General features: G+C 40.3%; 1 protein-coding gene across 4 annotated transcripts in view; it reads right to left on the bottom strand.

Annotated features, from left to right (window-relative positions):
• Positions 1–21,787, bottom strand: part of grin2ba (glutamate receptor, ionotropic, N-methyl D-aspartate 2B, genome duplicate a) — a 178,285-nt gene that overhangs the window by 113,984 nt on the left and 42,514 nt on the right. For all 4 annotated transcript variants that reach the window (XM_028041981.1, XM_028041983.1, XM_028041980.1 and 1 more), the window contains one exon: positions 7,031–7,666. In XM_028041981.1, coding sequence (XP_027897782.1) covers positions 7,031–7,666 — 636 coding nt within the window. The remainder of the gene's footprint in view (positions 1–7,030; positions 7,667–21,787) is intronic.

The raw sequence follows: 21,787 nt of genomic DNA, 5'->3' as shown, positions 1-21,787 counted from the left end.
CTTTCCAGACTGTACCAAGCAAAGCGTAAAACAAAAGGCTGGTTTTTACCAAACTAGACGAACTGGGGTCCTCGATGGCACCTTTAGATGTCTCCGCTGTCCTAAACACTTGAATTAAATGGCTGAACTGCCTCACAAACATCCAGTGAAGCTCTACAGAACTCTGCTAATGAGCTAATATTGCAGCCACATGAGTTAAAGTAGAGAGACATCTTAAAGTTGCAGGACGCCAGCCAACAAGGACTGGAGTTTGAGACTACTGATCTACTGTTATTAAAGTAAAGGCAGCTAATTGCAAATGAATGCCACACTTTTATAAATTTTCATGCCAAATAAAAATTCAAACCATTTATAAATCTCCTTCCAGGTCATAATTTATGCACTGCTCTGTGCATCCCAGTAAAACAGACTGGGAGTTGTGGCTGTAAGGTGACAAAATGTGAAGAATACTTTTTCAAGTCATTGGCTAAACCACTGGAAGAGCCCCTTTGGCTTCTCCGTCTCTTCCTCCTCCTCCTTTATCATGCCATGTCTTTCACAGATGTGGGCACAGCTGTGCTCTATCCATCCCTCTTCTTCCTCAGCCCTCCTCTATTCAGGCTGTGATTTCCAGAGCAAAGAGGCAGCTTCTGTTTTCCTTCCATGGATAGACGGCATCACACCTGCTGCAAACACCCTCCCAGTGTCACTCCGACTTCCCCCCTCTCCTTCGCTCCTCTCCCAGTCATGCGGCCCTGCACTCAGTGCACTCATCCTCTTACTTACCGCCCGGTCCTCCCTCACCAATCTCATTCATTGATATAGATGCGAGTGCCCTTTGCCTTCCTTCCTTTCCCCCTACCTTCCCCGTTCAACTTCCTCCATCTTTTCAGCTCTCCCTCTTTCAGAGCTTTTCCCTCTTTCACACCGGCTACAGAAGAACTTCCCGTTGGCATACAGTGTGTGGACGTGTAATAGGCGTGGCAGCTGGAGTCCCACTTTTTTATTGCTGAGCCGCTGCTGCACTTCCGCTCCGTCCTCCGGAGGAAACCGTCTAAAATATCCAGTTTTGTACTCATTACGGATCCCGGAAGGCTCAGAGGGGGAATGGGGCTTATTGAGCGAAGGATGCGTGGCATGCCTCAACTTTTTTCTCCATTGTTTTCTCCGAAGGGTTTTTGCGGCGCTAGTGGCTCGTATTTTTTCAACAGTAGGCAGACAGGAAGGAGGGTGAGGAGAGGGGGGAAGACATGCGGCAAAGGTTGTCGGGACCGGGAGTCGAACCTGCGACGTCCGCGTCGAGGACTAAGGCCTCCAAACTAACCCCCTGCGCCACCACAGCACGCCCCATGCATGCCTCAACTTTGCGAGCGATGTTTAATCTTACCGGACTTAAATGAGTGTCTGTGTCTCCCAGCGGCACGCAACAGTGGGCTTAGCTTTGTGTTTTATCTCTGAACACCTAGAAACTCTGTTTGCATGCGAGAGCAAGAAAAGTACATTCCTGATCATAATTCAACGCGACGCATCGTGCAGCATGACGGTAGGCCTCTCCAGAGAGTAGATTTTATGGAATTATCTTGTATTAGTCCTTCAGATTCTCGCTACTCTCACTAAAACCCTAAATGTTGTGTTTTCTCCCTGCCATGTCGCTCCCTGTTACCCTCTTTTCCATGGATGTGTAATGAAAAAGGAGGGGTTGTCTTGTCAACTGTAATAGCAGTATTTGGCCTTCTCCCATGATGGGTGCAACCCTGTGTGTGTGAGTGTGTGCGGGTGTGCGTGTGTGTGGCACAAGGCCAGAGGTAAACAGCACCCTCTGTCAGTCCATTTCCTTGAGACGCTCAGTCAGAAAAGGAAAAGACAAATGGCCAATCGTTATTTTTCTTAAACTCTGCCACAATGTCTCAAACTTTGTCTTTTACTTTTACTTCCTCCTCTTTTATTTGATCTCAGCTGGCCAAAAGACAGGAGAAAGAACAACAGCCCTCTGTCTTCTGCCGTCTCTAGACACTGTAGGGAACCATCAGCCTCATAACTCATACAGCACTCACGGCTTATCGAGGAAATTACTTTTATATTGAGCGTGAATCGCACGTTATCCACAGGTGATGAGAACGTGTGTCAGCGGTGAAACCTCCCAAGAGTTGCCTGAACGACCACATTTACTCAAAGAGCTCGTTAGCTGAATTTCCATTCGTCACAAAATTGTGCAAATTGGAATTATAAAAATAAATTGGCTTAATGGAAACACAGCAATTTCAGGAAAAAAATATTATATTCAACGTTTTTGCGGTATGATGGGGTGATTTTTCAGCCGTACCAAAATTTATGTATTTGGCAAAACTGCAATGGAAACATTGCAGTTTTCATTGCAATGGAAACTGCAAACTGCTCTGATTTGTAGGCAGTGGCCTCCTTGGACAATGCAGCTGGCTGCACTAAAGGTTGCTCAGTATCATGTAATTCATCAAGAGTTGATAAGAAAAAAACGGCGACTACAATTTCACCAAAACGCCGCAAACTTAGCCGCTTCCAAGTATAAGCAACTTGTCACTCCAACGTCTCCTCTGATGAGCGCTAGTGCTGTGGCTGAATTATGTGTACATCCATCACTGACATGATTTTCAATGACTTATCTTGTGAACAAGCTTATTCACATGCATTTCTTGTCTAATGTTAACACCGCAACAGCAAAGTTGTGTTTTTCAGACATTAGTAGAATATTGGAAAAGTTTTATGTACATTTGCAACAGAAACACGTCTACTGAGAGCTCATCCGATACGTCACAAAGGAACCCACAATAACATCCAAAGCACAGCTAGCCTCATCGCTACGGTAAAGCTCAGTGTTCATGATTCAATGGTGACAAAGAAGATGGACATAAATGGGATCCATGAAGTTGAGTCAGTGTTAGAAACTGTGATATTCAGCCAGGGTGGATCGGTCTTAAAGTTGTGTTTGTAAATAAAAATGTAAAACTCTTGCTGTGTAAGCTAACATTATCAGAAAGATGCCCAACAGAGGAGGAGATGACTGAAACAAAGTGCTGGGGATATTTAGTTAGTGGGATTTGTTTAGCCTACTTCTATCATGAAGCGCCATGTTTGGTTCAGAATCCATCCTTTCTTGGTTCCACCTGCTTTTGTCTGACGTGGTTCTGGTTCCTGTAGCGGAAACCTGCCCAAACTTAGCATAGCACATGATCGTAAACACCTGCAGTCCGTGGGGTGATTGACCCTTTTTGACATGATTGATTCGGCTTCATGGCTCAATGGAAGCTTTTTTTTTCCCTTTCTCTAGCCATTGACATTCAGGATGTCAACTATTTTGTCTCTGATAAGTCTGCTGTAGGCAGGGGCGGACTAGTACAATAATCCAGGCCAGGAATTTGAAACGTAAGCAAGTTTGGGACAAACAGTTGTCTGTCTGCACTGGCAGTGAACTTTACATTGAAACAAATGGAAATGTTTAATATCAGACAAGACACCTATTATACATATTTTTCAAATGCTTCGTCAGTCATATTTCTGTTTCCTCATCAATATGCGGAAGTTTTGAGCACTACCGTTTTCCAGCGAAAGGGTTTGCGAATAACTTGAGCATGCGCTTTTAGCATAAACCCTGCATATGGAGCGTGGTATGTGTCTGCATTGCTGTAACAGGCAGCTTCAGAAAACGAAGGGGATACGTCTGTCTTCTCCCCATCAAACTTGTGGAAGTTTTAGCCAGGCAAATACTGAAGCTGCATGAATTGTTTTTTATTTAGTGCGACCCGAACCAAATCTTTGGTCCTGCCCTTCAGCGATCCTGAGCGGTCCAGGCCAGCGGCCAGGCCAGCAGGAAATGTCCCAGTGCTCCCGATGGCCTGGTGGCTTTAAGTAAACAAACACCACAACAAATAGCATGGACTGTCAGAAAGACATTACTGTTTTGAGAGACCAGAAAAATTGGGAGAAAGATTCTGTACCAAGAGTTTAGTGAGACTAAATAATAAAATTCTATTTCTTGAAGTGGCAGGAAATCAGAGTCTCTTGGGAAGTTTTTCTTTTTTGCCCTCTTCTCTTTTGCCTCCCAGTCTGAATTTGACCTCTCCAGCACCTTCACAAGCACACTTTGATCAAGCCAAACCCTCTTCACCCAAGTCCTACCTCTCCTCTCCCAGCTCCTTCTCTTTAAAAGCACAATTTCTTCCACTCAATCTCATTCTCTGCTCACAATCTCAATTACTCTACTTTCCCACATGTCTCGCTTTTTTCCCCCTTCTCCCTCCTTCTCTCTGATCTTTCTCTATCGTATTTTTGCCACTCCATTGTCTCAGTCCATTAGGCAGACACAAATCCGTTTGGAGACAGAGCCTGAGCGCAACCCCGTCCTCACTCTCCAGGGCCAGGAGAAAGCTCTCAGGGGAGGCAAACTCTGCCTCGTGGCCTGGGAAATCCATTTAAACCTTTGCCACGGAATACTGCTCTTTCCTGCTGCCTGCTGCACGTACAGTACATGTGTTTAATAGGGAATGCTGTCCCTGCACACATATACAAGCCCGCGCAGAGGTCTGTGACTCTCTTCACTTCCCAGCTGCTCTTTTATTCTCCTACATGCCTCAAACTTTCAGTGTAACGTCAAAACATTCATTCAATAGGCAGTCGATAGGAAGACCAAGATTGAGGTACTCATCAGAAATGTTAGCATCTACCACTAACTAGGTAAATGGTCAACAAAAATAGTCAACCGTGATTTACAGCTAGCAGAAAACCATTGGGAGACGCTGATTGTTATGATCTATGACAAGCTAACAACTGTTAGCAAATACAAGTTGATAAGGGCAAACACTAAAGTAATTGTTCACTTTCAGAGGTGAAAGATTTAAGAAGATATTGGTCAAAGCATTAATAAAGAGTTTATCAAGGCCACCAATACTCTGTTTAAATCACGTGGCAGCCATATTGATTCTTGAGTTTGGGATTAGGGATTAAAAATGGCCAAATCTCCAACTTAGTAGTAAATGAACCACACAAATAAAGCACATCCATCCATCTCTGTATCATCCATCCTTCCATCCATCAAGCCAAATGTAGAAACATTTTAGTAAATTTCTAAAGAACATTTGTATTTACTGTAAAAAAATAAAAAAATTAAAAAAAACATACGAATTTGATGGGTTATAAACAATTTTGAGCTTAATTTGTATATTGTCTACCAGGAATCATACTGCCAAATGTGGGTGTCACACAGCAGTCCACAGCAGTGTGTATGAAGGAGTGCATTTTTAAATGGAAGCCGACGGTTCCCCGCCATATCTTCCCTTCCAGCAGTAATGAGAAGCAACAGAAAGTACAGCTTCAGTGGTGGCTGCTGGTCTTTCCATGTCACTCCAGCTCATGTCTCTGCAGCTACAACAACCTGTTGACACCAGAGGGTCACCAGACAAATGCAGAGATGACAACGGAGACACCGATAGGACGGATGAGCCAGAGCGTACTCGAGTGTGGGCTTTACACTGCCACTTGAAAATTTGTCTCACTTTCCCCAACACGAACAGCATGACCAAAGCAAGTTCAGTTCAGTTGTGCCTTATACTCCCTCTTTAAAGTGAATATAACAGTTTAGTACATCAGAAAAGTCAACATATTGTCAGCAGCTGAAGAAACTCTAATGGGTGCATGAGGTTTCACTTTCTCCACATGGATGGAAAGAGATTTTGTTTTCTTAACTGGTCATTTTTCAGTTCGGCGACAAGACAGCACAAACTGAATGAGCGGATTTTGCTCAAATACAGATCTCAATGGGCCACAGATAAAGCAGCAGCAGATTGCTTTATCCCATTAGGCAAGGCCTAGTAAATAGGCAGAGATCTAGCGCTCTGTCCTGGTGCAATCTCCAGCTGATCCTGTCGCTGGCATCAGCTCTGTTGGCAGTTTGTCTTTCAAGTCAGGGCCCCCAGCTAAGCCCGCCTGTCTGTCTTTATGCACATGGAGATAATATGAACCAGCGCGGTTCACTTTCACACCAAGTGAGAGCATGAGCTGAGGCGTTTTTCTGTTTGCAGGATGCGGTCATGAAGTCACAATAGTGCAAAAAAGGCATGCTGAGGCTAATAATGGTAAAGCGCATTAAAATCCAGATTGAGGAAAAGTGAATTATGAGAGCAAAATTTGTTAATACCCTGCGTTTCACCACCAGATGAAAAGTATTTGCATTTACCTAAATGTTTTAGATATTTAATGAAATTTTAACATCAGACGATTTTATTTCTTGAGAAAAAATGCACAACTCTTCCTTTAAAATATTTTATGATTGACCAGATTTTTTTGGGGGGGGGGTGCAATTTTACAAGTCACACTCGGGATTGATTATTGTGAGACAGGTAGAGGTAACGCATCACTTAAATAGAACCTGTCGGATAGCACAAAGCAGGCTAAGAGATGACAAATGGTCATTGACAAGTCTATAATTTTCAGAGGCTTAGGGATTGCAGCAAACCACAGTGGGAGCCATTTTCATGATGAAACAATAGCGAATCTTCCTTGAAGTGGCTGACCTACCAAAAATTACTCCATGAGTCCACAAATAAACATACAAACAGCAAAGGAACCATAGACCGCACGCCAGTTAAATTTGCATTTGTTTTATGAAAAACAAAAACAGAAGTAACCTGCAAATACGCAGATGAACACTCCAACTCTGAGCTTCAGAGGCCAATGAATCAATATATGTAGCCACTAATTATTTGTTTTGGTTCACTGGTACATTTAATCACAGTAAAAAAAAATGTATTTACCTTAGAAAATAATTCATGCCAATGTACCAATAAAGGCGGCCAAAGTACCACCAGTGGTAAATGTGCTTAAATTGCACTTTCAGAACTATGGATGCAGAGGTTGGTGGGCTAATCAAATCTATTAAGGTTATGCTGGACTAACAGCAGTCTGTTAGTCCAGCATAATATGCAGTGAAATCTGTAGGACATTTTTGCATAAAAGCAGGACAGAATCATTGGAGAAGAATTCTAGAAGCTTTTGGTTTTCTGCAATCTTTCTTGAGTCCTACCTTGGCGGCCATGATCATTGAAGAGCCTCCACGTACTCCAAGGATGGGAATGTGGGTTTGGGCTGAAATGAAGTCCAGGATCTGAGCGATGGCCTCCTGGTCTGTGTCGTCCCCAAAGACGACACCCTGCAGCCAGTGCTCTGTCATCAGGTCACAGATGCTCTTTATAATGCTTTTGGGGTCCGTTTCATTCATGGTCAGCACCTCCACGTTCGGAGCTATGTGGAGAAAGTCCTCCTTCTCTCTGGCCCCTGCCAATGCCACCTCGCTGGAGTTCCCCACCAGTACAACAGCGATGCTTAGGCCCCGCAGGATGTTAGGCAGGGCCATGTGGTGCGGAGGGGGCTGTGGGATGGGCATGTAATGGCCGCCACCGCCTCCTCCACCCTTTTCTCTCCGTGAGTGACAGGCTGGGGGTAGGTGGAGAAGACAGAGCAGCAGAAAAAGGAGAGGCAGGCATAAAGACGTGCCTGTGGTGCGGTGAACCGATGGAGGTGGAGGTGGATGAAGGGTCCGAGCCCCATGTTGCACCTGAGCAACCATTCGGGGGGAGAAGTGAGCCCCAGCATGTTGGTGAGGAAGGGAGGAGCTGCAGCGTCCACGAAGAGGCATAATGTAGGAGTGGGAGAGAAATACCTGGAAAGACAGGAAATGAGCAGGGAGTAAGGGAGAGAGGAAGGAGGTGAAGAGAAAGAATCAGAAGTTAGCATAGAGTTGTAAATCAATTGAATTCAACAAAAAATTCAAATGTTACATAAATCATATGTTTCAGATCATATCGATATGCTCAAAGACTTGGAGAATTGGAGTAATGGGAAAAAAAAGGGAAACCCTTGTTCTAAAGCATCTTTGTACATCGAAGAAATCATGCTTGACACTTAAAGCAACAATACGGAAAACAATGTCAAACATAAATCAATAATGTATGCAGAATCTGGAGAATGAAAGTTACAGTACATGTTACAGATAAGACGCTGGTTTCTTGATTGGATGGGAGAACAGAGGGACACAAGGAAAGGAGCAAAGGAGAGAGCAGCAGAGAGAGGAGATGTAGGGGGAAAAAATGAAGCAAGTAAACGCAAATGACAGAAAGGGCAGATGGAGGGAAAGACAACTAAACGTCAACTCAGGCTGACTGACAAACTGTCTGGAGCAAGATGAGTGACACACCAACCCGAGATGCAGACAAACTGACTGATGCTGAAACTAATTAAGTGATTGACGGTAGAGGCGCTCTGGACAATTCACAAGGCTTTGAAATGAAACCCGCCCTCTTCCTCCGTCAGCCCCTGTTGGCCTACTTTAACACTCTTCTGCTGTCCACCCCTCCCTTCATCCTTACACTCCATTTGTTCTACTTGACCGTACCTTGCTCTCACTGACTGACTCCCTCTTTTTCAGTGCTTATTTATAGAGTTTCTTAATAATGGGAATGCAGATGGGTGGGAGGGCCTGGCGAGACAATGAACAGTGGGCAGAGCAAAACGGAAAATGGCAATGAAACTTCAGAATCAAGAGAAACACTGTGATCTTTCTTGCTGTGGAGTCACTGAGCCAGTCATGGTCATTTTGAGGAAGTTCTGTTGGACCACAGGGTGGCAGGAATGCATGTGGGAACTATGCCAGAGAAAGAGCTCTGTTGACATTCCCAATTAATATTCAAGCTTGTTCTCAGTGCAGTGATTCCGATTTGTGTTGTTTAAGGCCTAAGCATAGCTGTGCAGAAGAAATGTCTGGTTTGGTAACCTCTGGCTGTTAGATAATGATGTCTTCCTGTTGACATCTTCAAGTCATAATCTGTCAAGAACTGGAATGGTTCCCAAACGAGCGTGAAGGGATAAGAAGGAGAAGCAGAGCCTCTGTATCTAACAAACAGGGGTTTGATCTGGAAAAAGGTCGCCTGGTCCTACAAAGTTGAGGGTAATTTTGGTCTTAAGTGTCTTGATGGTCTATCCTACCATCACTCTTCTTTATGAGTGATGGTAGGATAGATCTGCCAATGGACAGAGATTGCAGAGTTGTCAGCAACAATATGATTCCATCTCTGGTTTGTAAAGGAAGAATAAAACTAAAAAGAAAAGCTTTTTTACTCTTTTGTCTATCTTCAAACTCCCACCCATTCTCAAGAGATGTGATTGGAAGATTGACAAGCTGGATAAAAGCAGCTTTGTTTGTGGGGAAGGTGGACTCAGATCTCCCTCATCCATGAAAAACTAATTGGAGTCACTGCTCTGCCCTGTCAAAAGGTCCACTGGTGGTGATTCTACTATCTGATCTGGATACCTCCAAGAACCCATGGGAGATTTGCAAGGCATGTCACTGGGAAGAGACCCAGCGGCAAACCAAGAAGAAACTGGAGGTACTTTATATACTTCCTGGTAAGGGATACTTTGCTATTTTCCTAAGTGAGCTGGAAAGGGCTGCTGGGAAAACGGTTGTGTGGAAAGGTCTGAGATATTGGCAGGAAAAAGAGACAAAAAGCTGCAAATGAAGTAGGAGCTCTCTTAGAAGACTGTTTGTTACTGTATGTTTACATGTGACTGAGAGGGAGGGCGTTCGTCCTCCTGAGTTTGTTCGCATATAGTCAGAGTGGGTGTAGGTGGAATGGATGTTTGCCTCACTTTCGTGGGCAGATGATACCAGGGAAGATGTGGATGTAGCTGCTCATAAACTTGAGCGGCGCATCGTGGGTCTAACTCGCAAATTAATGCAGCTAACGAGGCAGATGGAAGTTACAATGGCAAACAAAAACACTCAGACAATATCCACCGCGTGAAGCTGACAGCTGATAAGACGGGAATGACAAAGAGGGAGGAAAAAGCAAGAAGAAGATTGAGGGAGGGATAAAGGGATGCATGCGGAGATGACAGAACAACTTCTTAGGGGAAAACTAATTGCTGGAGGTTCGTCAGCTCTAATTACAGGTCCCTGTGTTAATATTCAATTGCACACCACTCCGCAGGAAGGGTGGAGAGGTGGGAGGGAAAGGAGGAAGAAGAGATAATAGGAGGCACAAGGACATAAAGTGGGGATTGGGGAGAGGAAAGCAACAAGAGAAAGCAACAGTGCAGACTGGAGGATGGGAGAGAAAAGGGAAGAGAAATTCAACGAGAAGGATGAGGGAACGAGAAAGACAGCAAGGAGAATTACAGAGAGAGAAAGATTTGGCCTCTTTGAATCTGGACTTCACTGGCAGCACTCTGTTTCCATGGCAACAATTAAAATAGGCCTACATATACAGACACAGTTGATGGACACTGAGATATACACATACCCACCAGCATGCACCGGCGTTTTGTAATAAGCACTGATCACGTAAATGCGGCAATACAGTCTAGAGTGCACTCACTCTGCTGTGCATCGCTGAAGTGGATGTACTTAAACCAAAGTTCCCGCCGCACACACAAAGATTTTGGACAGATTTTTACAAATAAACACACACAGAAATGCTGCTTTTCATGCATCCTCTAACAGCAAAATTACCATCTTGTTCTCCCTTTTGCTGCCTCTAACACAAGTATTCAGCACCCAGCAGCCACATACACATACACACACACGCTGGCACTCGACGCAAACTCGCCACCCCCTTACAGATTATATTAGCCAACAAACTGTGTGATTTCAATGATCATTCAGAGAGATGCAGCCATTAAAAAGGTCCCACAGTGACTGGAAGAATGTCTCATGAAGGAACACAAGGGGCATGTATTCACCTGTACATTGCACAGTTGATGTTATGACACTAAGACAACCCCATTTTCTCATCAGGGAACCTACCATTTGCCCCATTACCCACACAGGGAACATAGCAGCCATATCAGTTACACAGATGTGCCCTGCAGTTTCTACAGACTTAAGACCGTGCAGGTACCCGGGTTTAAAAAAGAAAACAACTTCAATCGATAACATTGGTACAACAAGGATAAATATTGCACACCTTATTTTCAACATAAGTTCTGGGTTTATACTGCTGGAAGAGAAGTTGAGAAGTTTTACCCAAACATCGGCTAATATATATATATATATATAGAAGGATTGTGTCATGCTCCACAAACTGCCATTTTGAACTCTACGGCTAAGTATGTATGTGCTCCAATAACTTGGATGATGACTTTTCTACTGGCTCGTAAAAAATAACTTTTCATTTAATGTTGGGGGAAATTCCAGTTTCAGGAATTTCCCATGATAATGCAAACATAGCCCAAATATTATCTTGTGTCTTTTTTTATGTAGTTTGCAACACAGTTTGGCCTTACTGTTGAAGATTTAAAACAATCATTTAGTTGATTATGGGTAGATTTTTATTTTTTCCAAAATCAACTAAATAGTCTTTTGGATTCTGTTTTTAACTTCATAAATATGCAGTTAAACATTTTTGACAATCATGCATAATCAGCCAGTGCAAAGTCCAGATGCAATTAAAAATTTGAAATAGCTTTTATGATAATTTACCCATATGTGCATGCTTTTTGTTTACAGAATAACAGAGTACTTTGGAGAAATTTTGTGACAATGAAAATGTGACTTTTTTTGCTCATTATAAGGACCAATACATTTCTATCTAACCACTAAAAAGGCAAAGCATTTATGTCGAAATGTCCCATTCAGCATTTTGGCACTCAAAATTGTTTGAGTGCTGAGGAAAATCCCAACAGATTTATTTTCACGGGTGGAGCATCACGCCTTTCTCTACAATGCACAACCTGACATATCGGGGTTTCCCCCAGTGTATTATTAGCCTGGCCCGCCATGCTTTACTAGCCCCTCCCCCAGGCTAAGCATTGCTTGTTTATGTTTTTAGGAAAATAATAATAAAAATAATAATAATTAAAAATCGCTAAATGTTTTTTTCTTTTCTTTTTTTAAGCCGGATTGCAAGCGTCTCTGTTACTCTGAGCCTTTCACTAGCAGAGCAGATTTATTTCTAAAAGATACGTCTATAGTTGATGCATTTTAAGCCGGCAGCGCGCTGACCAATCACAAAGCTTGCGCCTCCTCGCGCGGCCGCTGCTTGATGAAGTTTACCTTGGCGCAGATCGCGCGCGCCTCTTTTCACTCAAATTGGACGCAGGCTCACCTGTATGGATATTTACATCAGCTTCCTGTGAGGATTTATGTTTCTTTGCAGAACTCAAGGCAGGAGTTTAAAACCCACCGCGTTAGCTCTGGTTGCGCAGCTTTACGTGAACCTCAGGAATAACTCGTAGTTGCGAATTCAGAGGCGCGTTGAGGGAGCGGTGAGAATGATTTATATTTGTAAACGAACAATTTATGTGCGGTGTTTACATCTCGACACGCTGCCCAGCGTGTGGCTCTGTCTGTACTGAAAAAGTTTATGTATTTGTTCCCGGTTGGTCGGAACGTTAGTGGTTAACGAACCAGCGCTAACCTCATCATGCAGGTTCAGCCCGGTGAGGAGCTTTGGTGCTCGCCTTGTAGTCATGCATCATACTGGTTTTATATTATATATATATATATATATATATATATATATATATATATATATATATATATATATATATATATATATATAGTATTATTTTTCCAAACCGTATCAAATGCGTATTTAGTCAGCCAGAGTTAATGCGCGCACCCTCTGAAAATCTTGTCCCGTTAACTCCAGCAACCAGAACAGTTTCTGTGGCTCTTATTAAAAACTCAACAGACATGAAATGGAAGAGCTACCGAAGCCACATTAGCAGCATTAAATTAAATCTACCGTTTATTGCACATTTCTGTGCGCAGTGCAGTGGATGTAAGTCATCATGTGGGCCGGTCCTACGCTGCAGGAGGCCTTGAGCAGAATTTGACTTAGGGGCCCCTTTTGCTGCTAAAATCATCAGCACCTCTAAAAGCTTATGTGTTGTATTTAGTGAAATCTGGGAGAGGGGGAGACGTTTAATTGGCCAAAATAAAAAAGCAATAAATTATAATTACAGTTTACTAATTTGTATTTGTGAACAAACAGAACTTAAACTCAAAGATTAAACTCACAGCATCAGACTGTTGCTATGGTAACAAAACAATCTAACTATGAAAACTGTTGTTTGAACTTCTACAAAGTAAACTTGCCAGCTCCTTAAAATCTTACATTTAAATGTTAACCAATTTAAAGTCTTTTATGTATGCTGAAACCATTAAATCAAATTTAGCAGCATTGATAAATCCAATAAACAAATGTTACATTTATGTGTCATCTTGGGATAGTTCAACCTCCGAAGATGACGAAAAAATTTGGGAACGGATGTTTCCGATTGCCTAAAAGAAAATCTGATAGAGATTGTGAAGTTTTCTAGGATCAGGGCAAAGATCATCCTGAGACTCCAGCTGCCATAAAGTCCTCTGCAGAGGACAACTTCTGTAAAATTTGCCAACAGGTTCAGAAATTGTTCTTAGTTTTTAAAGCTTTCTGAACCTGTTCTCAAGAAAACATGTACAAAAGCAGGATTCATAATGAGAAGCAAACACATGAAGAGAAACGCCACACTCCACAGAAAATCCCACCTAATGGTTTCTCCTGCCACTAACCTCCAAAACAACAAAGCTGTTTTTTTAGAGGAGGAAGAAACATTGAATTTTGTGAATAAACTATCAAAAGTTAACATCCTGTTTGCAGGTTTCTCTCCGGGCGCTCCGGCTTCCTGCCACAATCTAAAGTCATCACTGTTTGGTTAATTAGTTTCTAAATTCTCCTTTGGTGTAAATAAAACATCAGGGCTGCTCAGTGGCTCAGTGGGTAACACTGCTGCCTTGCAGTAAGAAAATCCTGGGTTTGAATCCCAGCCTGGTTCTGTCTAATGGGGTTTTCTGGTTCTCCATTGTCCATATTTGGGTTCTCTCCGGGCGCTCCGGCTTCCTCCCACAGTCCAAAAAGATTTAGTGTGATTTATAACGGATGGATGTTAATAATAATAATAATAATAATTATTAGTATTACCATTACTATATATAAATAGATATATCTATCCATCTATCAATCAAAAGATATATCTATATCTATGTATCTATATATATCAATCCATATCTATCCATCTATATATATAAATATATATTTATTTATATAGATCTATAGATAGATCAATCTATCTATATATATATATATAGATAGATCAATCGATAAATAGATTTATCTATAGATCTATTTATCAATCTATCTACATATGTGATACTTTTCTATTCATTTATTATTTGTTTAAGATTTGAGTTTAATCAATCCTAATATTAGTTGTGCAACAAATTACATCATTACTGATATTAACAATTTCAGAACAAGGTAGTATAAAATATATAAAATGTGATCATTAACAGAGAGTTAAAGATTAGAGAAAATTTTGTTCTGCAAATGTTTATAAAATCTAAACAATTTCCTCCCAGAACCAAATTAATAATGGATAAAGACAATTTATATGGCAGCAGGTACAGAAAACCAAGGTAGAAATCTATTGTTAATCAATACATGTTAAATAAATGGAAAAAAACAAACATTTTAAATATTTAGTCACTGATCTGATCGTTTCCATAGCAATGACCAGAAGCAGGACCCAGAGCCACAGTGACCTCACTGATGACATCATGAACATCACAACAGATCAAAGAAGTTCTGAGGCTTTGAATGCTTGAATGTCAACACATCAGTTAGAATCCAAACGCTTCAGTGAGATTCAGATTTTGTGTATAGTAAAGATTTTTTGTTTCCAGGATGAAAAACCTTTTTATTTTGCCACTCGGTCTTGGAGTAGGATATCTCGTGTCAACAGGGATGAAGAAACTTTTCGACCATTTCTTTCCTGTAAATGACTCAGTCGAAAGTACCTCCAAGGAAGTTGAGAAAGATTTGTTTTGGGACGGGCTTCCATCGGTTCCCAGAGAGCAAGCTGACCCGGCTGGGGAAGATTCTTCTGTTGACAGGCTGAGTCGTTTCTCAAGCTCCAAGGACGTTGAGAGAGACTTGTTTTGGGACGGGTTTCCGTCGGATCCCAGATATCAAACTGACCCGGCTGGGGAAGTTTCTTCTGGAGCGAATCTCAAAACTTTGATTTCAACCATTTTATGTCCGGCGTGTTCAGAGAAGACATCGAGAAATGGCGCATCCTCCACGGTCTCGGACCTTAAATGTTCCCCAGACGGAGCATCAGGGTTAACACACAGTAGCAGCAGTGGAGCCCCAGGCAGTAAGACTGCTCACAAAGATAAAACTGCCCTGAACGAGGGCAGAAGGGGTAGCGCGAAGTCAAAAGATGAAGAAAGACTTTTGGAACCATTATTACACAGTTCCCCAATAAAAAGCTACCCCGGACGGGGCAATTTCACCTTAGAAGAGGAGGAAAAAATTTGGGACCGGATGTTATTGATTCCCCACAAGAAAAACGACCCCTTTTGGGATAGTTCAACCTCAGAAGATGAGGAAAAGACTTGGGATCGGATGTTACCGATTCCCCAAAACAAAAACTACCCCGGACGGGGTAGATCACCTGCAAAAGAAGAGGAAAGACGATCAGAACAATTTGTACGCAGTTCCCAGATAAAAAGCTACCCCGGACGGGGCAGTTTATACTCAGAAGAGGAGGGAAGAATTTGGGGCCGGATGTTTCCGATTCCCCAAAAGAAAAACTGCCCCGAATGGGATAGTTCAACCTCCGAAGATGACGAAAAAATTTGGGAACGGATGTTTCCGATTGCCTAAAAGAAAATCTGATAGAGATTGTGAAGTTTTCTAGGATCAGCGCAAAGATCATCCTGAGACTCCAGCTGCCATAAAGTCCTCTGCAGAGGACAACCTCTGTAAAATTTCCCAACAGGTTCAGAAATTGTTCTTAGTTTTTAAAGCTTTCTGAACCTGTTCTCAAGAAAACATGTACAAAAGCAGGATTCATAATGAGAAGCAAACACATGAAGAGAAACGCCGCACTCCACAGAAAATCCCACCTAATGGTTTCTCCTGCCACTAACCTCCAAAACAACAAAGCTGTTTTTTTAGAGGAGGAAGAAACATTGAATTTTGAAAGAAAGTCCTGGGTTTGAATCCCAGCCTGGTTCTGTCTGCATGGGGTTTTCTGGTTCTCCATTGTCCATATTTGGGTTCTCTCCGGGCGCTCCGGCTTCCTCCCACAGTCCAAAAAGATTTAGTGTGATTTATAATGGATGGATGTTAATAATAATAATACTTATTATTAATAATACCATTACTATATATAAATAGATATATCTATCCATCTATCAATCAAAAGATATATCTATATCTACATATCTATATATATAAATCTATATCTATCCATCTATATATATATAAATATATATATATTCATATAGATCTATAGATAGATCAATCTATCTATCTATCTATCTATATATAGATCTATAGATAGTTCGATAAATAGATTTATCTATAGATCTATTTATCGATCTATCTACATATGTGATACTTTCTATTCATTTATTATTTGTTTAAGATCTGAGTTTAATCAATCCTGATATTAGTTGTGATATATATATGTCTATATTAGTATAGATATATCTATACTTCGATAGATATATCTATATCTTTATATCTATATCTCTCTCTAGATCGATATATATATAGATATACATATCTATATATATATACATACATAAAGACAGATATATAGATATCTATCTATCTATCTATCTGTCTATATATATATATATATATATATAGATATAGATAGATAGATAGATAGATAGATAGATAGATAGATAGATAGATAGATAGATAGATAGATAGATAGATAGATAGATAGATAGATATATACAGTACAGACCAAAGGTTTGGACACACCTTTCTAATTCAATGGGTTTTCTTTATCTTCATGACTATTTATAAGGCAATAAATCCCACTTATTAACCTGACAGGGCAGGTTGACCTATGAAGTGAAAACCATTTCAGGTGACGACCTCTTGAAGCTCATCAAGAAAATGCAGAGTGTGTGCAAAGCAGTAATCACAGCAAAAGGTTGCTACTTTGAAGAAACTAGAATATAAGGGGTATTTTCAGTTGTTTTACACTTTTTTGTTTAGTGCATATTTCCACATGTTATTCATAGTTTTGATGCCTTCAGTGTGAATCTACAATGTCAATAGTCATGAAAATAAAGGAAACTCATTGAATTAAAAGGTGTGTCCAAACTTTTGGTCTGTACTGTATATATATATATATATATATATATATATATATATATATATATATATATATATATATATCATCTATGTTAAAATATTAGCATTTATGGGGCCCCTGAAGCCCTGGGGAACTTTATGGAGCCACTGACATAATTTGAAGTAAACAGAAGTGCAAATAATTAATATTCATTTTAATTGTATTTTTTGATTTGTTGTTTTTAAGACTAGTTGTGGGTTTAAATAGCGTTTCACTGGCGATGTTTTCCCGTTACATATAGTTACTCAGTAGTAATTTCACATTTCTTGTCAATTTAATATCATTTAATACAAAAACCCGGTGGACCGCCTTGGCGCCCCGACCACCGGACTTAGCTAGTTTTCTGGGGGAAACCCTGGGGGAAACCCTGTTTATGTACATAAACACAAATTGCTTCGGACACAATGCAAAGGACACAAAGACAGAAAAGAAAGGGAGAGAGGTGGGGCAAAAAGTTAAAAAAAAAAAGAAAGGAGATAATAGAATGAAGGAAATACACGGTGATATCCTAGAAGTCTGCTTCTACACCTCCAGAAAGAGAGAAAAAGCAGAAAACTCTGATCCTTTTGTTATATATGGATTTATAACGTTTCTTAAAATTAAGGATTTCAGTGTTTAAAATATGACTGTCTTCATTCCTAACCTAAATGAATCATGTCCATTTCACTGTGATTATTTTACATTTCATAATTTTTTTAGTTAAAACTTTTACATGAGTTTGCTACCTGATACGACCTAACCAGACTTCTCTTCCACATGAAGGAATAAAAGGAGGTAAGATGGTGAAATGCTGTATAATAATGTTTATGTCAGTGAGTTGTGCTAATGACTTTACTTTAGTCTTGGGATCGAGTTTGGTTCACTTAAAATAACATTCACCCATTACTACTGGAAAGTAGTTAGTACAAGCTTTGTTAATTATTCACACTTATACCAAAGAACATGTCATCAAGTCAGTTTTTTCAAGCAATATTTTGTGCAGTTTTATATTGAGTCTGAATTGCTGCCTCGCAGCAAGAAAGTTTAAATCCCATCGTTCCTGCGTGGTGTTTGCATTGTGGGCGTCTCCCACAGTACCAAAACATGAAAGTTTGGTCAATGGGCTACTGTAATTTGCCCCTGGGTGTAACTTTGTGCATAGTTATTTATCCTGCAACATTAAAGCAGCGGTAGAAACGGGTTAGATCAGTCCATGTTTGACCCAAGAAAGGCTTAGCAAAATAACCCAAATGAGCTGATTTTATCCCATCAGCTTTCAGAATGTATGTGTGTCCTATTTACATGAGGGGAAGAAGAGTACAAGAGTAGTTAGAGGCAGACCATCTAACTGGGGCTAGTCCTACTTAAAACACTAATTTATTTTCTAAATTTCCCAAGTCAGTATGTCCCATTGGGATCTAGTTACAGAAGATTCAATATGGAGTCAGTGATATCCAAGGAAAAGAAGCCTTGTTTCTCCATGTTCGATAATAATCCTTTTGTTAAACTAACACCACTGTTAGGAAAGGCTCATATTTCACACCTTTCACAAACACCAAGACAGCAGTTTTCCTTTAAGAACTGAAGTGGGCCTAACGCATTGAGCAGTTGCCACTTTTTACACAAACATATTGGGAACAAAAGGTAGCATTCCTGCCAAGGAACCGATACCATCAGTAAACGCAAAGAAAACTTTTCAGGACAAGTCAAAACAGCGTTTTGTCAAAAACTAATCTAAAATAAGAAACGATGTAAAAACAAAGCAGTTCATTTATTATGAAGGAAGATTTTTGAAAGCACTGTGAATTGATGTAAAACAGAACAGTGAATACCTCTCACTGCGGCTACTGTGGAGGCCAGAGGCAGATTCAGTCATATTGGAGCCCAAGGCGAGATATAGGCTTCCGGCCCTCCAGTTCCCTATTTTGTCATTATTTTTTAACCGCTATTTCTCTAAGACCTACTTTCTGCTGATTGTTTCTTACTGCTGCAAGTAAGAAGTTTATCTAGTTTAACTCACATTTGCTATCTCAAAATCTCTATAAGAGCAAAGAGATCTTGAAGTTCTTGATTTATAGTACCTTAAGAGCTCTTAAGGTATTATAAATACCTTACAGTATTTTTAGAACTATAAATACTATAAGACTTATAGTATAGTAAGAGCTCTTAAGGTACTATAGATGTTTATAGATGTTGAGGTTAGTTTTTCTGAATACAGTCAGCTTCTGACACTGGTAGAGGCACACCCCAGCTTGTCATAAATAGCACCATATATATATATATATATATATATATATATATATATATATATATATATATATATAGTACAGACCAAACGTTTGGACACACCTTCTAATTCAATGGGTTTTCTTTATTTTCATGACTATTTATAAGGCAAGAAATCCCACTTATTAACCTGACAGGGCAGGTTGACCTATGAAGTGAAAACCATTTCAGGTGACGACCTCTTGAAGCTCATCAAGAAAATGCAGAGTGTGTGCAAAGCAGTAATCACAGCAAAAGGTTGCTACTTTGAAGAAACTAGAATATAAGGGGTATTTTCAGTTGTTTTACACTTTTTTGTTTAGTGCATATTTCCACATGTTATTCATAGTTTTGATGCCTTCAGTGTGAATCTACAATGTCAATAGTCATGAAAATAAAGGAAACTCATTGAATTGTATATATGCAGTACAGACCAAAGGTTTGGACACACCTTTTAATTCAATGAGTTTCCTTAAAATTATGAGTAGAAAAGTGAATTTTTTGGCTTTTTCCATTCACATGTGAACGGAATATATTAACTTTTTTAAGAAACACTTGAGGAAAGGGAGTGCTCTTGCATGGCGATGTCAAAGATTATTGCCAAAATTTTCAAAATTATTATTATTCATAGTTATTGTCACATGTAGTGAGTTACAAGAACGGTTTGTTAGATCTCCAAGGTAGTACTTTCAGACAACATTTCTCTGTCATTGTAACTCCTCACTGGACAAATTCTAATCAAAATATTTGAATTATATATTGGAGATTTTAGCATCACTTCATGAATAATCTGTGATGCTTAATTTTAGCATTCTGTATGCCTTATTCTCAACTAAACCGTTATTTCCACCCTTCCATCTTTTGTTAGTTTTTTAACAAATGTTTGATTTTGGACATTGAAATCATTTTAGCTATCGTGAACCACAAGCTCGGAACATAATTAAAGGGAAAAAGCTGGGAAAAAAATTATTACACGTGCTTTTAAACTTTTAGACAATTGAAAACACACAAAAGATTGAGCTTCAGGAAGTTAGCACCTTTAAACTGGAACAAAAAATCCAAGCGTATTTCAATACGTGGCCATAGAACAAATGTCGGTATGTGTCAAATGACCAGGATTTTAATTGTGTCAGCGCGCTTTGTCCCTGCTGGAGGCGGATGCTGCTGCCACTCTGCTGTTACCATGGGGTGAGCATGCTCGCTCTGAAGCAGCGTTCAGGTAAGTGGCACTTGTCGGGGTAATATCTCACGAACGGCTAATCAGTATTACTCATGTTTCCTGACAGGAGTTTTATGATGTTGCAGACTACAGTATGAATTCCTATTTTAATTTGATGGTGGAGGGGAAAAATAACCCTGCAGGATTATTTCCTTGTTAGATATTACTAGATCTGCTGCCTTTCTATGACCTACTCGAGGGAATGACCAGATGTAACATGCCGTAAGCCAATTAGGTTAAAAGATGGTGATTTGGGAAGCTTGGCAGCCCTAGCAAGCAAAAGGGGTCCAAATAAGCCCAAATGCACAATAAAGAAGGCAATAGTAATTAATTTATTTCAGACACAATATGGGTCATACTGCTGTAGCGGAAATGAGGATATGAAGCATGGCACACAAACAACTCCTTTGCTGTATTTTTCACAGATCTTTTTTTTCTCTCCTGTTTGAAACAGAGTGGCTGAAAATCGGCTTTCCAGTAAATCAAAAACAGCGTCTCGCTTTACAGGTGAACAAACAGGTCTCTTGTTTGAGCTTCGTATTTAATATATGGGGCCCAACGCAACTCCTTTCCAATTACAACATATTCTGCTCTCGCTGTGATTAATCTACACCGCACAGGAAGCTTTACAGCCTGAAAGGTTTGTGCCCTTGTGGTGCCATGTAAATGTGTGTTTATAGTTGATGGATTCAGTCTGAAAGGCAGTGACCAGTGCCAAAAGCAGTCTGCTCTCTCTAATCTAACACCTTTTCAGAGACCAAATTTATGCTTTTTTTTTTTTTTCTTCCTTTTTGCTCACATGAAAGCAAATAGAAACATGGAGCTTGAGCACTTATATAATCTGTGGTGGTCCTAGCATGAACTGTAATGTAGAGGGGAGAGAAAATTTGAAATTAGATGAGAATAAAGTAGAAGATATGTTGAGAATTGTAATTTTAAGCTGAGCAACTCTTCCCGTATTCCTGCCCGAAACTATTTGAATCTTTTTAGCTTTCCATAGAGAAATCAGTGGAAGAAAGCAGCACTCTGTAATAAAGGCATTGATGAAGCTATCACCATGTCCAAATTGCTTGCATTGTATCTTCTAAGCACTCTGGTTGACCAGATATCAATGATTTT

The sequence above is a fragment of the Xiphophorus couchianus genome, chromosome 16 (assembly GCF_001444195.1).
Source record: "Xiphophorus couchianus chromosome 16, X_couchianus-1.0, whole genome shotgun sequence".
Taxonomy (NCBI): Eukaryota; Metazoa; Chordata; class Actinopteri; order Cyprinodontiformes; family Poeciliidae; genus Xiphophorus; species Xiphophorus couchianus.
Note: the sequence above shows the minus strand (reverse complement) of the source record. Positions and strands in the feature narration are given on the sequence as shown.